The 17,132-nt window shown below is 46.4% G+C and overlaps 1 protein-coding gene across 1 annotated transcript in view; it reads right to left on the reverse strand.

The window, feature by feature from the left end:
• Positions 1–383: 383 nt before the first annotated feature.
• Rfx4 (regulatory factor X4) overlaps positions 384–17,132 on the reverse strand; it is a 178,460-nt gene continuing 161,711 nt past the window's right edge. Inside the window, exons 16-18 of the mRNA XM_008843124.1 lie at positions 11,900–12,062; positions 10,211–10,349; positions 384–1,970 (exon numbers count right to left, since the gene is read on the reverse strand). Coding sequence (XP_008841346.1) covers positions 1,698–1,970; positions 10,211–10,349; positions 11,900–12,062 — 575 coding nt within the window. The 3' untranslated portion in view covers positions 384–1,697. The remainder of the gene's footprint in view (positions 1,971–10,210; positions 10,350–11,899; positions 12,063–17,132) is intronic.

Below are 17,132 nucleotides of genomic sequence, written 5' to 3' on the forward strand. Positions count from 1 at the left end.
GGTTGTGGGTAATCATTGATTGAGATGTATGGGCCTATCCAAGTTTTATGATTACTGTTTGACAAGTTGATGGGGAACTGAGTAAGCTTAGCCGTACAGCCCACATATGGATTTTTGTTGTTGTTTGAGACAGAACCCAGGCTGGTCTTGAACTCATCTTCTGCCTCAGCTTTCTCAGTGCTGGGATTATAGAGTGCACCACCACACCCAGCAAGACCTTTGTAGTTCTGCCTGTTCATACCCTAAGTATTTAGGGATGCTATTTCTCTCTGTCTCTCTCTGTGTCTCTCTGTGTCTCTCTGTGTCTCTCTGTCTCTCTCTCTCTCTCTCTCTCTCTCTCTCTCACACACACACACACACAAACAAATGCATGTGCAAGCAAATCGTTTCAATACTTTTTATTTGAGTGTGAAACCATTCAATCTTGCACAACTGTACAGATAAAACTATTTCCATTTTAGCTGTAGACATGATTATCACACTGAGTGGTGTGATCAAACATTTATTTACAGAACAATTACTAAAACATCCGATGTTGTATTTCCATTTATTTCTTACCCATAGGGTAATAGGTCCACCATAATTGCCTGGTGCATCTTATAATACAGAAAGAAAACCTATGTTAATCTCTAACAAACCTCACAAATAGCTACAAATCTGACAGAAAAATACCTACGAAAAATTTTTTCAAAAGTACAATACATTTTATTTCCACACATACACAGTATAGTATAGGCTCAAAGGCACAGCTTTGAAAAAAAAAACTTTTCTAACAAAGTGTCGGAAATTATTATAGTCTTACGAAGGAACCAGAACAGTCGTTTTCACACTTGGTGCTTGGTCAATTAAAGTTTGGTCCACCCAGCTTCACAAAGTTAACACAGTAGAGTGAGTATGGTACTTAGTGCCATAAATCTACATTTTTCACAGAGCTTAAGAAAACCCTCTCCTGCCTTTTGCTGATGGTAGCCATTGTGCAAATGGAGGACAAATCCTTGTACATAGAAGAACTGGTCCCCTACAGACTTCAATCAACTAAAGGCAACATACAACAGGCATCTTCCTTCCCTCAAAACAGTGCTCACTTTCCACACAGTGTGGGTACTGTGGCAGATGTGGGCTTAACAGGGAACTACCATTTTCAGAAACTTCCATTTAGCCCTGGAACTCCGGGAAGCGGTGCTGACACCACCAGGAAGTGGGGAGGTGGAGAATGTGTCTGAGGGCTGCTCAGTGCACAGTGGGGTGACAGTCAGGTGGTAAGGCAAATGCTATTGGTAAATTATGTGCCCATCCAAGAGCACAAACCAGGTTTCTGGCTCCAGTATCCATCTTTCAAGACTAAAGAGCTTTTGTCAACAAGAAAATAAGTAGCCTACGGGGACTGGTTGCCAGCAAAACACAAAGCCATGGGACAGAGAGAAAAGGCACCAATTGGCCTGCCCAAGATAGTGCTCTGTAGAAGTAGTCAAGGCTGGTTTGGCTACGGAGACCCAATCCCACTGACTTTTAGTAAGTTCTGTTTCTGAACTAAAGTCTATCCATCCCATCTTGAACATCCTCTTGTTCATTAGGAAAATGGATGCTTATGAACAGCCCGCGAGTTATGATGTATAGAGATAAAGTCTTCTGGAGGGTGGGTATTGGGTTTATTATTATTAATTATTAATATTAAATATGGATTCCTATGATAGCAGTCACTTAGCCCATCCAGTGGAGGCCTCTCCATTGATGTAAGCAAAGCCAGGAAAGTGTTGCATGTGCTCGTACTCAGAATTCCTGCGCGTGGTCAGGGGTGTGTACATGTCACTAGAGTTTCCATACCTCGTGGAATGCACAGCCGGGCTTGTGTAGCACGTGTTGGCTGTTGGCACCTCTGGCCAGCGGGGGGCGACTGGGGTAGGATGCAGCCTGGGAGTACTGCTCATCAAGCAGGGTTCCATCCTGGAAGGGGGGCTATTAAAAGGGTACTTGTGGAGGGGAAAGAAAAGTCCACAAAGTTAAAATTAGTTTGAGGTTGCATACACACATGATCAGTCATGTTCACAATTTAAATTCAGTGCAAGATACTGTTATTCACGGGAGTTGATGGAAAGGAATCAGTGAACTTCTCTGTAAGACTGAACCTTGGTCCTAGGAAGCAATGAGAGAGTCACAGGGATGCGTAGCCAGAGTCTGGCTGGTGTTTTGCTCGAGCAGTAATAACTAGCTGCATGCTCCTAATCTGGAATATTTGAGAAGTCAAACCCAAAGGGAGGATCCTCCTTCACTGGGAATACTGGATGGTGGTGGTGGTCATCGTGGTATGTGTGCGTGCACACTAGCAACAGTGTGTCCAGATAAGTATGGATGTCTGTAAGCTTTACCATTAGCTATGGAGATGTGATAAGTCCTATTCCATCAACCCAAGAGAACAGCACTGCCAGGTAAAAACACAATGATATTAAAAATAGCACTTTACAGTTTAATTCAATTATGAACTGCAGCCTAAAAGCAGGCTTTTTAAGAGAAAGCAAGTCAACAGCTTCAGAGGTTATTATTAGTGCCTATCATTTAGAGAACATCTTTTTGGTTCACATTCACTGGAGTCCTGGAAGGTATGCGAGGAGGGAATGGTACATCACTGAGCCTCGGGGGAATATGGAGGAAGGAATCTAGAGGAGCCAAGGGAGGAGGCAGGAGAGGGATGCTTTGGGGCAGGTCGGACCAATGAACAGGTGTCGGCAGCGACGAGAGAGAAAGCAGCTCTACAAAGGCTTAGGGATAAGAGCCTGGCCTCTGAAGTGCTGCTTCTTTCACATTCTTCACTGTTACCAAGACAGCTATGCAAATAAGCCCCTTTTAGAAGGATCAGAGAGGAAGGGGAGGAGCTATAGCCTCCCTTTGAGAGCACCCCTTTGCAGGCTAGTCAGCACAAAGATGCCCTTGCTGTGCTGAGGGCCGACAGGGACAGGAGCCAATGAACAAGTATGGCGAGGGCAGCGAGGAGGAGAGGGTGTGTACATTCTTCTGCTCCCCATCTGTCTTCCCTGACAGTTGGAGAGTGGAGCCCCAAGGGATTAGGTGGGCATCGCCTCCTGAGAGGGAGGCAGACAGCTGAAGCCTAGACAGCAGAAGTCGAGATGGACAAGGGAGTCCCTGTGCTTCTTGAAGCTGGATCCCAGGGGAAGCAAGGACAGTACAGTTCATAGACTTGAAGTACGTGAAGCGCGTTCAGGAAGTAAGGGTCTAAGGAGGAGTCGTGAGAGCTCTTCCCTTAGATAGGACCACATGCCTTATACGGCAAAGGACAGCCAGTGCACAATCAAAAGAACAGTTAGGAATGAGGGAGAGGGGTGTAGGTGGTGGTTTCTGGGAACCCCAGGGAGAAGGACCAAGAGTGGTTGTCAAGGAGACTACTGGACAGCACACCAAGGCTTTCATAATCCCCAATCAGATCAACAACACCGGAGGTGCAGGCCCATGTGCTGTATAGAGTAAGGATTCACAGAACATTCTGGGTGGCATGATGGTGGGCCCAGGTCCTGTGAAGGGAGAATCTTGGAAAAATTAAGCGAAATCCCAGGTGTACTAAAGAGGTAATATTTTAAAATGCCAATGATTACAAAAGAGCTTCTAATTTTCAAAGCAGCTGCCACCCCCTTCCCAATGTTCTCCTGAGTGAGCCACCTGGGTGCATGCCCCCTTGCCCCTCTCTGGAGTTCTTGCTGGCACAGAGGCCTCCTGTCTAGTCTTGGGGCACTCCAAGCTATTTCCTCTGCCTGCCTATTCTTTCCTTCCTCGGCCTAGTCTTGCCTGGTTACCGCCATACCTGTCCCTTTCCCACTCTTCAGAGTTCAGCTCAAATATCACCTCTTCAGAGAGACTTTCCTAGATGTCCTATCTCAAGAGTCAAACACCCCGCCCTCTTTGCCCTGCCTAACAGTCGTCTCTTTCCATTTACTTATATTCTGATGCTCCCAGTGGGGCATTATCATGTGCCTTCTGTGTCCCCAACATCTGGCATGGTGCCTAACATCTAGCAGGTGCTGATCATATTTGGTGAAGGGATATTGGGACCTTCCCACTAGAAAGAACCTTAAGGATTATGTAATGCAGCCCCATATTGTGGAAATGAGAAGACTGGGACCCAGCCCAAAGTCACAGAGTGTAGCATAAAGACAAGTCTTGGATGGTACAATTTCCCCATCAATCTGACTTGGCTGACCTACCACTCCTAAACCATTTGGGGTTGGGGGGAGCCAGCCTGAGAAACTTTCATCTCTTATCTCAACTTCATCAAGCTCCCTCTTCCCCAATAGAGCTAGGCCTTGCAATGCTGACCAGGCTGTCAGGCCATGGCAGCTTTCTGGTTTTGATCCAGTCCTTCCTGGCCCTGGCTTGGGGAGGTGAAATATCACAGAATGGACTTGGAGCTGTTCCCATGAAATTCAAGAGAGTGTGGTTTTTGTGCTTCATCAAGGACCCTCAACACAGCTGTGCCCAGAGGTTGTGTCATAGACTCAAAAGAGCAATTGCCTGGAAATGAGACTGGCTCAAAATATCTCCAGTGTGACAATACAATTCTGTTACCAGCATGGAAAATTCTGTCCCATTAGGTCAGTTAATTGCAAATGAGTCAGTGACTCGCTTTCCCCAGTGGTCTAAGAGACCATTGAAAGGCAAGATGGTTGAAGTGCCTTGGCCTAGTGATTAATGTGACCAGTGAGGCTTCTATGTGGTCTGCTGGGAGTGGCAGATGCTGTACCGTGGCATCTGCCTCACCTTTCACACTTCACATCTGGCCTCATGCAAAGCCCTTAAGCATGCTGGGTGCAAGCTCTGGGGTCTCAAGAGCTCTGACAGAATAAAGACACTTTTTGTTGAGGGCCCATGACAGGAAGTTACCGTTCTCTGTATAACATCACGAGCTATTGCTACTGATTTTAAGATGGCATAAATCCCTAGTTAGTACCCCTTGAAAGGAATGCCTGAGGGGTACTGTCGACACATGTGCATGTGTTTACCTGTGAGTGTGTGCATGTGCATGTGGTTAAAGTTGCCATCACGAGGCTATGGTTCAAGTCTGTCTTGGTTGTGACTGACTCTTGGCCTCTTTGGAACTGTGCTAGGAAGTCTATTTTGGGAACAGACTCCTCACTCCAGGGGCCGACTTTCCTACACTTGGAGAGGGAAGAATAAGCCCTTTATCCCTGCCCCTCACCAAATGGGCTGCTACTTGAGCAAGGGGTGAAAGGTGGCCGAGTCAGGAGCACAAACTGTTTTCCTATGAAAGGCGGCTCTCACCATACCCGAGGTCTGCCAGGGGCTACCCCTAGCTGGTTTCCTCTTGGCCTCTTCTGGAATAGAACATGGCTCCCTAAAACTCTTTTTCATTCCATATCTGCTGAGCTCTGAGGGTCAAGATTAATCAAGTGAGTATGTGTGAAACAGACTCCCGTAGAGTAAATTTTTAAAATGTGTTAGCTACTGTTAATGTTCTTCTGTTTTGATGTTTTGAAGAGCATAGGACTGTGGTCTCTATTGGTGATTGGAAGAGCCTCAGTGACTGACCATAAGGTCCCCACTCATTTTACAGGTGAGGGTGGAGCAGGGAAAATGCCCTGCTTGAGGTCACACAGCAACTTAGTACCCAAAGGAGGCCCCAACCATTCATTCCTTTCATTGACAGGTAGTTCCTGAGCAACACTAAGGGCCAACCTCTGTGCCCGGTCGGTGGAATGTGATGAGAGAGAAGGACCTGGCTTTTGTCTCTGCAGAGCTAGTACAGTGAGGGAGATAGATATCAATTGTATAATTATACAAAGTAGAACATTATCATAACTGGGTGCCAAAGGGGTGCAAGATATATAAACAGCGTTAATGATGACCCAGGTCCTGTTCTAATTATTAACTACCTTGACCCTCAAATCACAACCCTATGAAATAGGCATTATAATTTATTCCCATTTTCCCAGATGAATAAATTGAGGCTCAGAGCTAATCAGAGGTAGAGCTGGGATTTGAACCCAGGAGGACTGGCTCTGACCTCACATTATGGTTGACTGGTGTGTGTGTGTGTGTGTATATATATATGTGTGTATGTGTGTGTGCACGCATGCATGTGCATCAATCTCAGGTGTTGTTCCTCAAGTGCTGTCTTTTTTTTTTTTTTTGAGACCGAATCTCTCACTGGCCTGGAACTTACCAAGTGGGCTAGGATGGCTGGTCAGTGAGCCCCAGGGATCTGCCTGTCTTCCTCTCCAGTACTGAGGTTTTAACTGCATCCTACCATGCCTGGTTTTTTTTTTTTTAAACATGGATTCCTGGGATCAAACTCAGGTCCTTATACTTGTAAGGCAAGCACTTGACTGAGCTATGATACTCAGCTCTCTCTCTCTCTCTCTCTCTCTCTCTCTCTCTCTCTGTGTGTGTGTGTGTGTGTGTGTTCCTTTACTCTGGTCCAAGACACTATCCCAAGATGGATTGCCCTGTGCAAACTCTGTAGCACCACTGGCAGCGAGCTGAAGAGCCATGAGAGGCATTGATTGGCTGCTCACACTGCACCTGGGCCATCCAGATGTCAAGCAAGGAACTGCTTTCCTGTCCGCTCCAGGTGCCGTCTCATCATGTGGCTGCTGGTTAATCACAGGGCTTTTGAACGCCAAGGCCCAGTTCACAGTCATGATTGCTGATTCCGTGAGGGATTTCATGGTCATGTATTGAATGAGGCTCAGAAATATTTTGCCCGCTAATTGAGCAGTCATGAACATTGAAGCTGGACTGGAGGTTTACCTTTGTACTAACAATCATCAAGGATGTGTTGTGCAATCAACAGGCATATACATATTCTATGTTAAAAAGCAAGTAAGTTCACATTTTTCCCGTCCTATAAATGTGAACGTTACATTCCATGGATATATGGTTCTTTCAGGCCAACCTCACAGGTATTTATTTGCGGATGTGACTTGCAGTTATTCTGTGGTGTTTCTTTAACACCATTATATAATCGTGATTTCTCTACACTTTACTGATCCCTTCCCACTACTATAGTGGAGTGTGATAATTCATTTACTCAGGATTGGGACAGCTTGATCTCTGCTCTGCAAAGTTAAAACCAATTAGCCCTACAGTAGATTTTTTTTCCCCCCATGCACACTCAACCTTAAACCAAAGCACTGTTAAGGGAGGGAAACAAGGTATCTTGGGTGTGTGCTTCTTCTCTTTTGGTGATGTGAAACTTAGTGACAATTCTAGTGCTGACCTCTTGATTTTGCATACCAACCCTGTAGAGCTCAGGTTGAGAGGCCGGGCATTTGCACCTGAGACTGCTTTGCTGGATGCATGGCATGGTACATACTGCATTCTGAAGCTGCTGCCTCATCTTTAAGAGCTAGAGAACTGCAGTCTTCCTGAGGTCGCTATGTGATCTGAATGAGTCCATCTACTTCAAGATGCCTAGAACGGTGCTGGATGCATAAATATTAATGAGAAACGAGACAAAGGATTCTTTGTCTTTAGACAGGCCTTCCGTAGGAGAGGGATATTTTCAATACTAACCTTGCCCAACAACTTGGTTAGAGATATAATTAACGTCTACCTGCCCCACTTTACAAATGGAAACTAATGAAATCATGAACCATAAAATAAGCGTGTATACATATGTGTCCTGTGTGCATGTGTGTGTGTGTGTGTGTGTGTGTGTGTGTGTGTGTGTGTTGGGGATGGGAGGGTGCAAGAGGCCCTTGTCTGAGAGCCACAAGTCAAGATGGTGGAGAGGCTGACTTGAAACCTAGTGGATATATGCAGGGCTCCTCTGTTGACTCTGGCTTAGTCCTTGGCCTCTTCTGTTAAGACCAGCGATTAAATGATAAGTGTTCCAATTGGGTACTTCTGTGGCTTTCAGAGCAGACACTGTAGACCTATCTTTGATCACCAGGATCTGTGTGGGCCTTGAGGAGAACTTGGCTTCTTTTTATGCAATGGTTTTGTATCACCCCACCACCCAAAGAGAGCTCCTGAAATTTCCTGGGGTGAGGGCATAAGGCAGTAAGGAAGGAGGGAAGATAATGCCCAGAGTTGTGGCTTGGCAATGCTCTCTCACTGGAGCACACCCTCTCCACACTTCTGCCTATTTCCCACTCCCAGAAGCTGGAGCACCGAGTGCTTGGACAAAGCAAGCACCCAGAAACCACTTGTGGAATGAATGAATGAATGAATGAATGAATGAGCTGCGTAGAGCATGCTGTGTAATCCCAGCAGCAGTTCTGTCATTCAGGGGATCCCAGTGAGGTGCACACACTCTGCTCTCAGGAGAGGCAGTGCCTAAGAAACTAACATCCCTGTGACGCAGTCAGAGACTCGTAATGAATGCCCCAGGTGATGATTTAGTAGAATCAACTTCTTGGCCAGTCTGGGGATTAAACCAGAGCTCCCCTTGGGGTGGAGATGGAAATCAAAATAGTGCCTGTTTGCCCTGAGTGTCAGTGTATTGTGGATACAGTCTCTTCAGTGTGTTCCTTGGAGGCTAGTGTGTGTGCTGACAGCTGATGCAATGTAGCCTCTATCCTGCCGTCACTCTCCCGGCCCCTGTGAGTGCTATGGAGCAGAGCCCCTGCCTCTAGCCCCCTTTTCTGGCTCATCCTATGGGAGCCCTGAGTGCTCTCTTTCTTAAAGAAAGTTGTGGTGTTGCTTTCTCAGATACGAAAACATCAGTGGCTTCTTGACCTGCAGAATAGAGTGAGCATGCTCAGCTTACCCACAACCATTGGTTATGCTTATAGCTCCTTCCATGCGCTCAACTGCCTAAAACCACATAGTGAAAGCGGCATCCAAGAGATGGCCGATGGTGCTTATGAACCTGGCCAGAAGTCACACTGCCGGGGTCCTAATCCCTGTGCAAGTTACCCTGAGTCTCATTTCTTCTTCTGCAAGGGTTATCCAGAGGTTGCGGAAAGTGCTCAGTACAGAGCCTGGCATGCCACGTGTTTGGGAAAAGTAAGCTGATCTTTTTGACGGGGTGCCATGTGCTGAGGTCTGGTGAGACAATCTCTGCCTTCAAGGAGTTTGGGGGCTCCTGCAGAGTTAGACAGGAAAGTTACTGGTTAACAGGGCATGAGAAGTGGGACTGAAAGCAAAAGCCCAGAGAGTGGCAGGCATTTGGTTAAGGTCGTGGAGGAAGGAAGGGGTACTCTCAGGAAATGCCACAAAAGGCTGTAAGATACTGTCCTGAACCATAAGCGGAAAAGACTCCCAGCCAGAGGAACAATGCCTGCAAAGACGCGGGGGGAGCCAGCGTATGCCGGGCAACTGCACACAGCTGGCATGGCTTGGACAAGAGGTGGAGGGTAGTAGGTCTGCCGAGGAAGGAAATGAGTTTTGAGAAATAAGCTAAAGAACGGAATTGGACCTTGAAGGCAACGAGATTCTGGAGTTGTTTCTCAAAAGAACCCTCCAGCTGCAGACAGGACAAGCTTTAGAGACAGAGACCACCAAGAAGGCCCTGTCATCATTTAGGTTAGACATGCCGCAGGCCTGAGCTGAGGAAGCACAGCCATCATGCAGAGGCATTTTAGAATATAGAATTGAATGGAGCTGGTGATCAGTTATGCTTGGGGGCAACACATAAGAGAGTGTTGAAGATAAACAGAGTGCCCAATGCTGGCAATCCAGGAGAAACCTCAGCATCCCATTGCCTTAGACTGGCTGCAGAGGGCTCAGTTTGTTAGGTAGTGATGTGTGAGTGAGTAAAAGACGGTCCATTTCAGGTCCGTTTCTGGTTAAGATTCAGTGTGGGCTGGACTCAAAAGCAACACACCTTGAAGACCAAGAGACCAGCTCTCACGATGCCGAGATCCTGACGGGATGCCATGAGGGTAGCAACGGGGAAGGAGACAGGCCCAGTGTGAGGGAGGCTGCCTAGAAAATGCCAACAGAAACACAGCCAGTTGGCTCCTTTGCACCAGATAGGTCAAAGGGAAGTGAGAACTGAAGAGAACTGTTCTGAAACTCAGGTGCATAATGGAAAGTGGCACGTGGTCACTGGCCAGGCACTCAAAGTGGGCCAGTCTCTTGAGGGCAATGTTGATGAAAAGACTGTGCTGTCCTTGGGGACCTCCAGGTAGCACACACACAGTCTATAGAAGGGCCTATTAACTGTGTTTTGTTCAGTTGACTGGACTGGGAACCAAACACCCCAGCCTGCAAGCCCCTGCTCCCTGCTCCCACTCACCTGTGCAGAGCTCCTGTGATAAGGGGAGTAGTGGAGTGGCCCAGAGATGGCCGTGTCATGAGGGAGGGCTGGATACTGGCTCTGCATTGGGTGAGGATGCTGGTTGCCATAGCTCCCGTAGTTATAGCTTCCCGTGTACCTACAATGCAGCAAGCACAATGAATAGGAGGCATAATGGGTAAAGCGCGAGCTGGCTAAAAGTCACCTTTAAAACACACCTCATCTGTTTTCCCCCCCTTTCCCCCTTCTCCCATTTTTCTTCTTCCTAATTCCTACCATTGCCACCCTGTGGCCTTATTGTGATAAGTTTAAACCGCAGACTGATCTTCCTTCTCCCTTGGCATCCTTGATGTGTGTGCGCTCAGGGAATGGAAGCCGGCCCTGAGCAAAACAGAACTTGTGATGGAAACCTCTCATTCCATTGTGTCAAAAAGCCCATGGTATGTCATGAAGTCAGTTAGGGGGAATAGAGAAGACTTTTGTTTCTGCATTCCTTGGCTTCTGCTGGGCCACAGTGGGGAAGGACGTGTGGGAAATGCCATGGTGAAGTTGACCAGGTATCAGAGGACCTGGATCAGAGCAATGCTCCCACTCTCTCTAGTGGTGTGATCTGGAATACACACAGCCTCATCACATCTACAAAAATGCAGCACAGGGCTACCCTGGGGACCAAATGTATAAAAACGACCCATCGGGTCACCACTATCACCACTGTCCTTCCTCACATCTTCCCAGAAAAGATGCAGATCTGTGGCCACATGAGCCCCTATTCTGCCACCCCTGCAGATTCAAAAATGTCTGAAATGCAATTCTAAGAGTGTATTGTAAATATGTAGAGATAAGCCTTGGGAAATATGACTGCCCAGTAGAAAGCTCAGGGCATCTGAACTGTGAGCATACAAGCCCACCTACAGGCCTGTGCGCATCTTCAAGGTCTCCACCCTCTGCCTTCTGCTGGGCCACCAGAGATGCCCTGCACCCCTGCTCCTCCCGCATCTCTACAGCTGGTCTGTGAGCCGCTGCCAGGGAGCCTCCCCACACCATGCAGCAGTGGTTCCTCTTAATGTCAAGAGTGTTTTTCAGGCCACTGTTCATCAGCTATAACAAGGATGGTGTCTCGTAACAGATAATGCATGATGCCAAGGGTTACTGAGGCCCAGGTAACATGGAGGTGCAGGACACATCACAGTACCTTCTCACTGCCCAGATGTGCAAATGATATGGGCAAAACAGATGATTCAGGGACTCCCTGAACCTGTGGCACCCTACAGTCCTCGAGAGACACCCATGACACAGGTGGGGGGAGCCCACCTCCACACAGAGTCACAAGAGACAAGGACCCACTGTGACACTTTGTAAGGCTACAAAATGTGCAGAGCTGTGCAGGGGAACTTAGAGAGAAGAACACGGGCGTTGGAATGAGACCTGCTCAGCTGGGGCCCCACTGTCTGCCAGCTGTGTGACCTTGGAAAGCTGAAGGTCACCAACCAAGACAAAACTGGGCCACTGATTCTTCTTTACCTCTCTCCTCACTTGGGTGTTGCGGAGATTCCACAAGACCCTCCTACAAGACTGCAGTGCTGGGTAAACAATTCCAACTCAACAAAGGGCAGCCCCCGTACTGTCCTCTGAGGAAAATGCCAAGTGAACTCTCTTACATTGGAGGTAAAGCAAGGCAGAGTCACTCACCCATGCTCCTCTCTGTGGGAGTAGACTGGTATTCTGTGTGTGACGGAGGAAGAGGGCATATGGGTGCTTCTCATGCAGGGCAGCTGTTGGGAGTTCTCAGCTGGGGACCCGGCGGCTGTTGTCACTGTGTATGTCAGAGACCATGTGTATGACTGCATTGCTCCTGCGGAGACACATTATGTTGTGTTGGTCACTAACAGTTTGTCCTTAGAACACAAGGTGGCTTCCCATTGCTCCTAAGCAGAAGGCCAGATCTTTACATGACCTGTCTCTGGCTCGGCTGACCTCAACAGAAGTATCCCCTGTGGCCCTGGTCCAGCCACAGCAGCTTTCATTTTCTCCAGGCTATCCTAGTTTCAAGTACCACAGGACCTTTGCACACGCTTCTTCTGCTGCCTGGAATCCTCATCTTCCTGTACTTTCTACTCACTCTTCCTATGTAAATCCAGAGAAGCTGTCTTTTATCTCCAAACCAGGTGAGCTTCCTCAGTGCATTGTGGGTCTTTTTGGTGCCTATTATAATCTGTAATTCCCCATCAGGGAGGGAATATGATTTGAATAATGCCTGTCCCCCATCAGAGGGCAAGCTCCTTGAGGCTCGGTGAACTGTCAACTCTGCCCAACATTAGATCCTCAGTGCTTAGGACAGAATCGATAGCTGAAAAACACTCAATAAAAAGTTTAACAAGAAGAAAAGGAACAAGAAAGATAGGAAAAGCAAAAGAGCCCAGGACAGTGGCTCAGGCAGATCCTGCCAATTAACTTTTCAACGCTCAATTCAACAGGTGTTAAGGGCCAACAAATTGCTTTAAGCAACATAAGCAGATTATTGGACTCTGCCTGCCTAGGTCTTTTTGAAGATTATTAGACAGTGACCTGGACTGTGACCTATCCCCTACCTATTATTAATTCCATTCATCGCCTTTTAATTGGATACCTTGAAGGCACTAGGGGAGGGGGAGCTACAACATTAAAAGCTCAAGAAGTTAAAAATTTTATGAGATGGTTGGAATTTTTATAAGGATAATTTAAGAAATTGTTAATAGCAGTAAACTCATCAGACAACTTAATTCCTCATGAATTTTAAGCTGTTAGCATAGTGGAAACAAATTTGTTTTACAAGATGGAAGAACAGGATTCAATGTCCTCTTTTAGGTACACAGAGAGCTGGAAAATTGGTTAACAAAGGCTATTTTTAAGATGAAATAAAACAGAAATCTTGTATTTTCTGTACACAACCATTTCTACCTTAAAATTCTTGTAGAAAGACAGAAGGGTTTGCATTTTTAAAATTCCATCATTAGGAGCCACGTGATAGTGAGCACAGGGCTTGCTGTCCTTGGAATCAGATGGTGTGGGACTTCCAACACCCTCATAAAGCCACCACTCTGACCTGTTCAGCACTGTCCTCACTACTTAACAATGGGCTTTGTCTCAGTTCTTAAGACTTCTTCATGCTCACACTGGCTGAAGGAGAGAGGCTTCACAGAAAGATGCAGAACATTGAACAGCTTGCCCATAGTTCTCAGAGCACGTGGTGGCCAGTGGGGCCCAGGGCTGCCTCACATTTTGCACTCTCTCTGCCAGTGTGTCTTTGCTCTGGGTCCTGTCTCTGTAGATGAACTGTAAGATGTTGGGCAGGCCCCTTACGTTTTATGAACCTTTGGCTTCATAATTTGTAAAATGGGACTAGTCACATCTATCTAACAAGATTGTTGATAGAATGGGCTGAGGTGATTTGTGACCAGGAGCCAGATATATGGTAGGTTTTTAATGACTGGCACTTTTCCTCATGAATTCAGTATTCTAATATGAAACTTTCTTTTGTGTCTGGGGGTATAAATGTGGGTGGAGGCCAGGGCAGCATTGGATATCTTCCTTAGTCACCCTCCACCTTATCTCTTAAAACAGGTCCCTCATTGAAGCTTGTAGATTCAGCTAGACACGCTGGCCAGTGAGCTTCAGGTTTCCACCAGTCTCTGCCTCCGGCATCAGGATTATAGGCATGTGCCACTTTGCCTGGCTTTACCAGCTGAGCCATCTCCCCAGCCCCTGAAACTTTGTTCTTTTTGTTTATTTAAATTATTGTTGTTGTTGTTGTTGTTAGTGTATGGGGGGGCACATCACGGCTTGCGTGGGGAACTCAGAGGACAACTTTGTGGAGTCAGTTCTCCTCTTCCACTTTAGGGAAGTTCCAGGGATTAAATTCAGGTCACTAGGCTTACACAACAAGCACCTTTTACCTGCTGAGCCCTCACTGGCCCTCCTAAAATTTCCTTAGAATGTACGTTTCTACATCTCTCATTCCAAATCTCAACAAAAAAAAGGCAAGCTTCTTGGGTCACACTCTGTCACCAGCCACTGTAGATTTTTGTTCTTTCTTTTATTTTGAGACAGGGTCTTGTTATGTAGCCCAGGCTGCTTTCAAACTCCCAGTCCTCCTGCCTCAGCCTCCTACTGCCAAGATTACAGGTATGCTATCTTCTGGCTCTTAAGTTCTTCAAAGGTCCACTTGCTAAGAGGCTTGATACCCAGAATATGTTATTGGGAGGTGGTGGAAAGTTTAGAAGGCTGAACCTGCGGTGGGGGTGGGGTATTTAGGTCATTGGGAGCATGCCCTTGAAGGGGATTGTGGGAGCCAGGCCTCTTTCTCACGCTCTTATTTCCTGGCCCCAAGATGAGTGGTTTTGCTCCACTGTGTATTCCAGCCATGATGGCCTTGTCCAGGCCCAGAGTACCAGGGTCTACTTGAGACCTTTGAAGCTGAGCCAGAAAGGACGTCCTTCTGAACGTGTTTCAGATATTTGCTATAGTAATGGAAAGATAACATGCTCAGGATGGCTACTTGAATAGCAACAGTGAGGTAGCTGATTACAGCAAGCTCTGTGAATCGCTGCCGCCCTCATTCAGCACCATGCCATTTCCTATCTATGTGATGCTCTTCCTGGAAGGCAGTGGCTTCAGCAGACTAGATGTTAGGCATCATTCCTAAGAACTGCAAGATCAGAAGAGAAGACTCCTAAACTGATCCATCTCAGTTGACTGGATTTGGTGTGGTTCCCCTCGTCCATGTTTTAAAATGCCTATGAGGGGCTAGGGAAATGTCCTAGTTGGTAAAGTGCTTCCTTTCTCTAGAACCCACATAAGAAGCTAGGTGTGGCTGTGTGTGCCAGGGAGGTAGACACAGGAGGATCCCTGGGGCTCATTGGCTGGCCAGCCTAGCCAAATCGGCAAGCTCCAGGTTCAAGGCAAGGTCTTCCTCAAAAAATAACATGGAGAGTGAGAAAGACCCCAACCTCTGGCCTCCACATGTACAAACATGTGCACACATATGATCATATACACACACACATATATATATATATACCACACACACCCTAAATAAATTTCTTATGAGATTATACTAACCATTTAAAATGTTCTCTTTTTATTAAAAATGGGCTATTTCTGGGTGAGAGGGCTGGTGATGATTTTTAAATTTCCTGTTTTGTTTATTTGTGTTTTTCTATAATGAATGTGTATCGCCTCTGAGCATACTAAATAGCTTTTACTATTGGGAATGCTGTGGGAGGGGTATGGGAAGTTTGAGAGAATAATGAGCCAGCCACAACAAGCAAGTAATTAACCCTTCAAGCCCCTGGGACCTCAGGGGAGAAAGACAAGGTCAGCAGATATTTAAAGGGAGCAATCAAGGAAGGCAAAGGATTTTTTTTTTTTATTTCCAAGTATGGTGCTAGCCATCACCTGAGGGAACGCAGTAGACGTTACTTTTGTCTGAGCCCCTGCAGCACAGCAACTCTTATTCATCGCTGTGTCCCCAACAGAGGGTCTGCGAAGTAGTAGGTGTTCAGTAAATTTTTGTTCCATGGAATTTGTTGTTGAGGGAGTACATGATGCTAGAAATAGACGTTATCAAACAAAAAGCTAGTAGAAGTCTTGGAAAAATGGGCTCCTGTGGTCTGGGGAACAAAACCCCTAAATGGCCATGTGCCAGCAATCTAATGCGTCCACTCAGGCAGGCTTAAGCAGATTAACACCCACTGGCTTGGGTGAGAAACGTTTTTTTGCCTGGGGAGCAGAGAGAACACCCTCTACATCCCCTTTCCTGCATGGGGGACCTCCAGTGAGATGAGCCATGGAGATTGCTGTGTTTTAGGGAAAACTAATAAAAGAAAAGCTATGCAGCTAACAGTCTGTGCTGAATTTTTAACAGCTCGAATCCTTTTCATTTGTCGCTAAAACAATAACACGTCCCTATTTGCCTAATTCCCATATTTTCCCATTTCACCTCCAACTCCACGCCATTTGCACATCCCTATTTTTTTAAATGTCTGAGGGTACTGGTAGAAGTCCCTGATCTTTCAGACTCCTCTAACGATCCCCAAAGAGGCATTTGTTTGTTCCCTTCTAGTGCTGAAACTACAATCAGGAAACATTTGCTTTCCACTCCCAACATTCTTTTTCCTCAAGGTTGTTTTATTTGTGGATGAGGTTGCAAGCACAGGACAGAAGGTATGCTAGGAATAGAATAGCCAGTCAATAATGGTTCTTGATACATTAATGAATTTTCATACAACAGAAACCAGAACTCAGACCCATTTCTTTTCACATATTGACTCTTCTATTTTAGGATAGTTAGTATTGCTTCATTTTTTATGCTGTTTTCCTTTGTTATGAAATAGTCTCCCTACGTAGCCCAGGCTGGTTTTGAACATGTGAACTTCCTTCTTCCTACCTCAGACTCCCAAGGGCTGGGATTACAGATGCCCCACCTCTCTCAGACTTGTATGATATCCTTTTCCAGATAAGAAAATTGACACCCAAGAAGTTCAAGTTCTTTCTCAGATTAAATACAGAGTTAGATTTGAGTGTAGACTGTCCCAAGTCCAAAGCCTTTCCATAGTAGCCACACTTCCCACTCTTGAATCTTTGAGATCTTGTTAAGAAAGAAGCTAATACACAGCCAGGCATGGTGGTATACACCTTTAATACCAACACATGGGAGGCAGAGACAGGCAGTTCTCTGTGAGTTCAAGGCCAGTCTGGTCTACGTAGTAAGTTCCAGGCCAGCTGGGGCTATGAGGAGACCCTGTCTCAAAAAGACCGAAGAAGAAGAAGAAGAAGAAGAAGAAGAAGAAGAAGAAGAAGAAGAAGAAGAAGAAGAAGAAGAAGAAGAGGAAGAGGAAGAGGAAGAGGAAGAGGAAGAGGAAGAGGAAGAGGAAGAGGAAGAGGA

The sequence above is a fragment of the Nannospalax galili genome, unplaced genomic scaffold, assembly GCF_000622305.1.
Source record: "Nannospalax galili isolate Female #2095 unplaced genomic scaffold, S.galili_v1.0 scaffold39, whole genome shotgun sequence".
Taxonomy (NCBI): Eukaryota; Metazoa; Chordata; class Mammalia; order Rodentia; family Spalacidae; genus Nannospalax; species Nannospalax galili.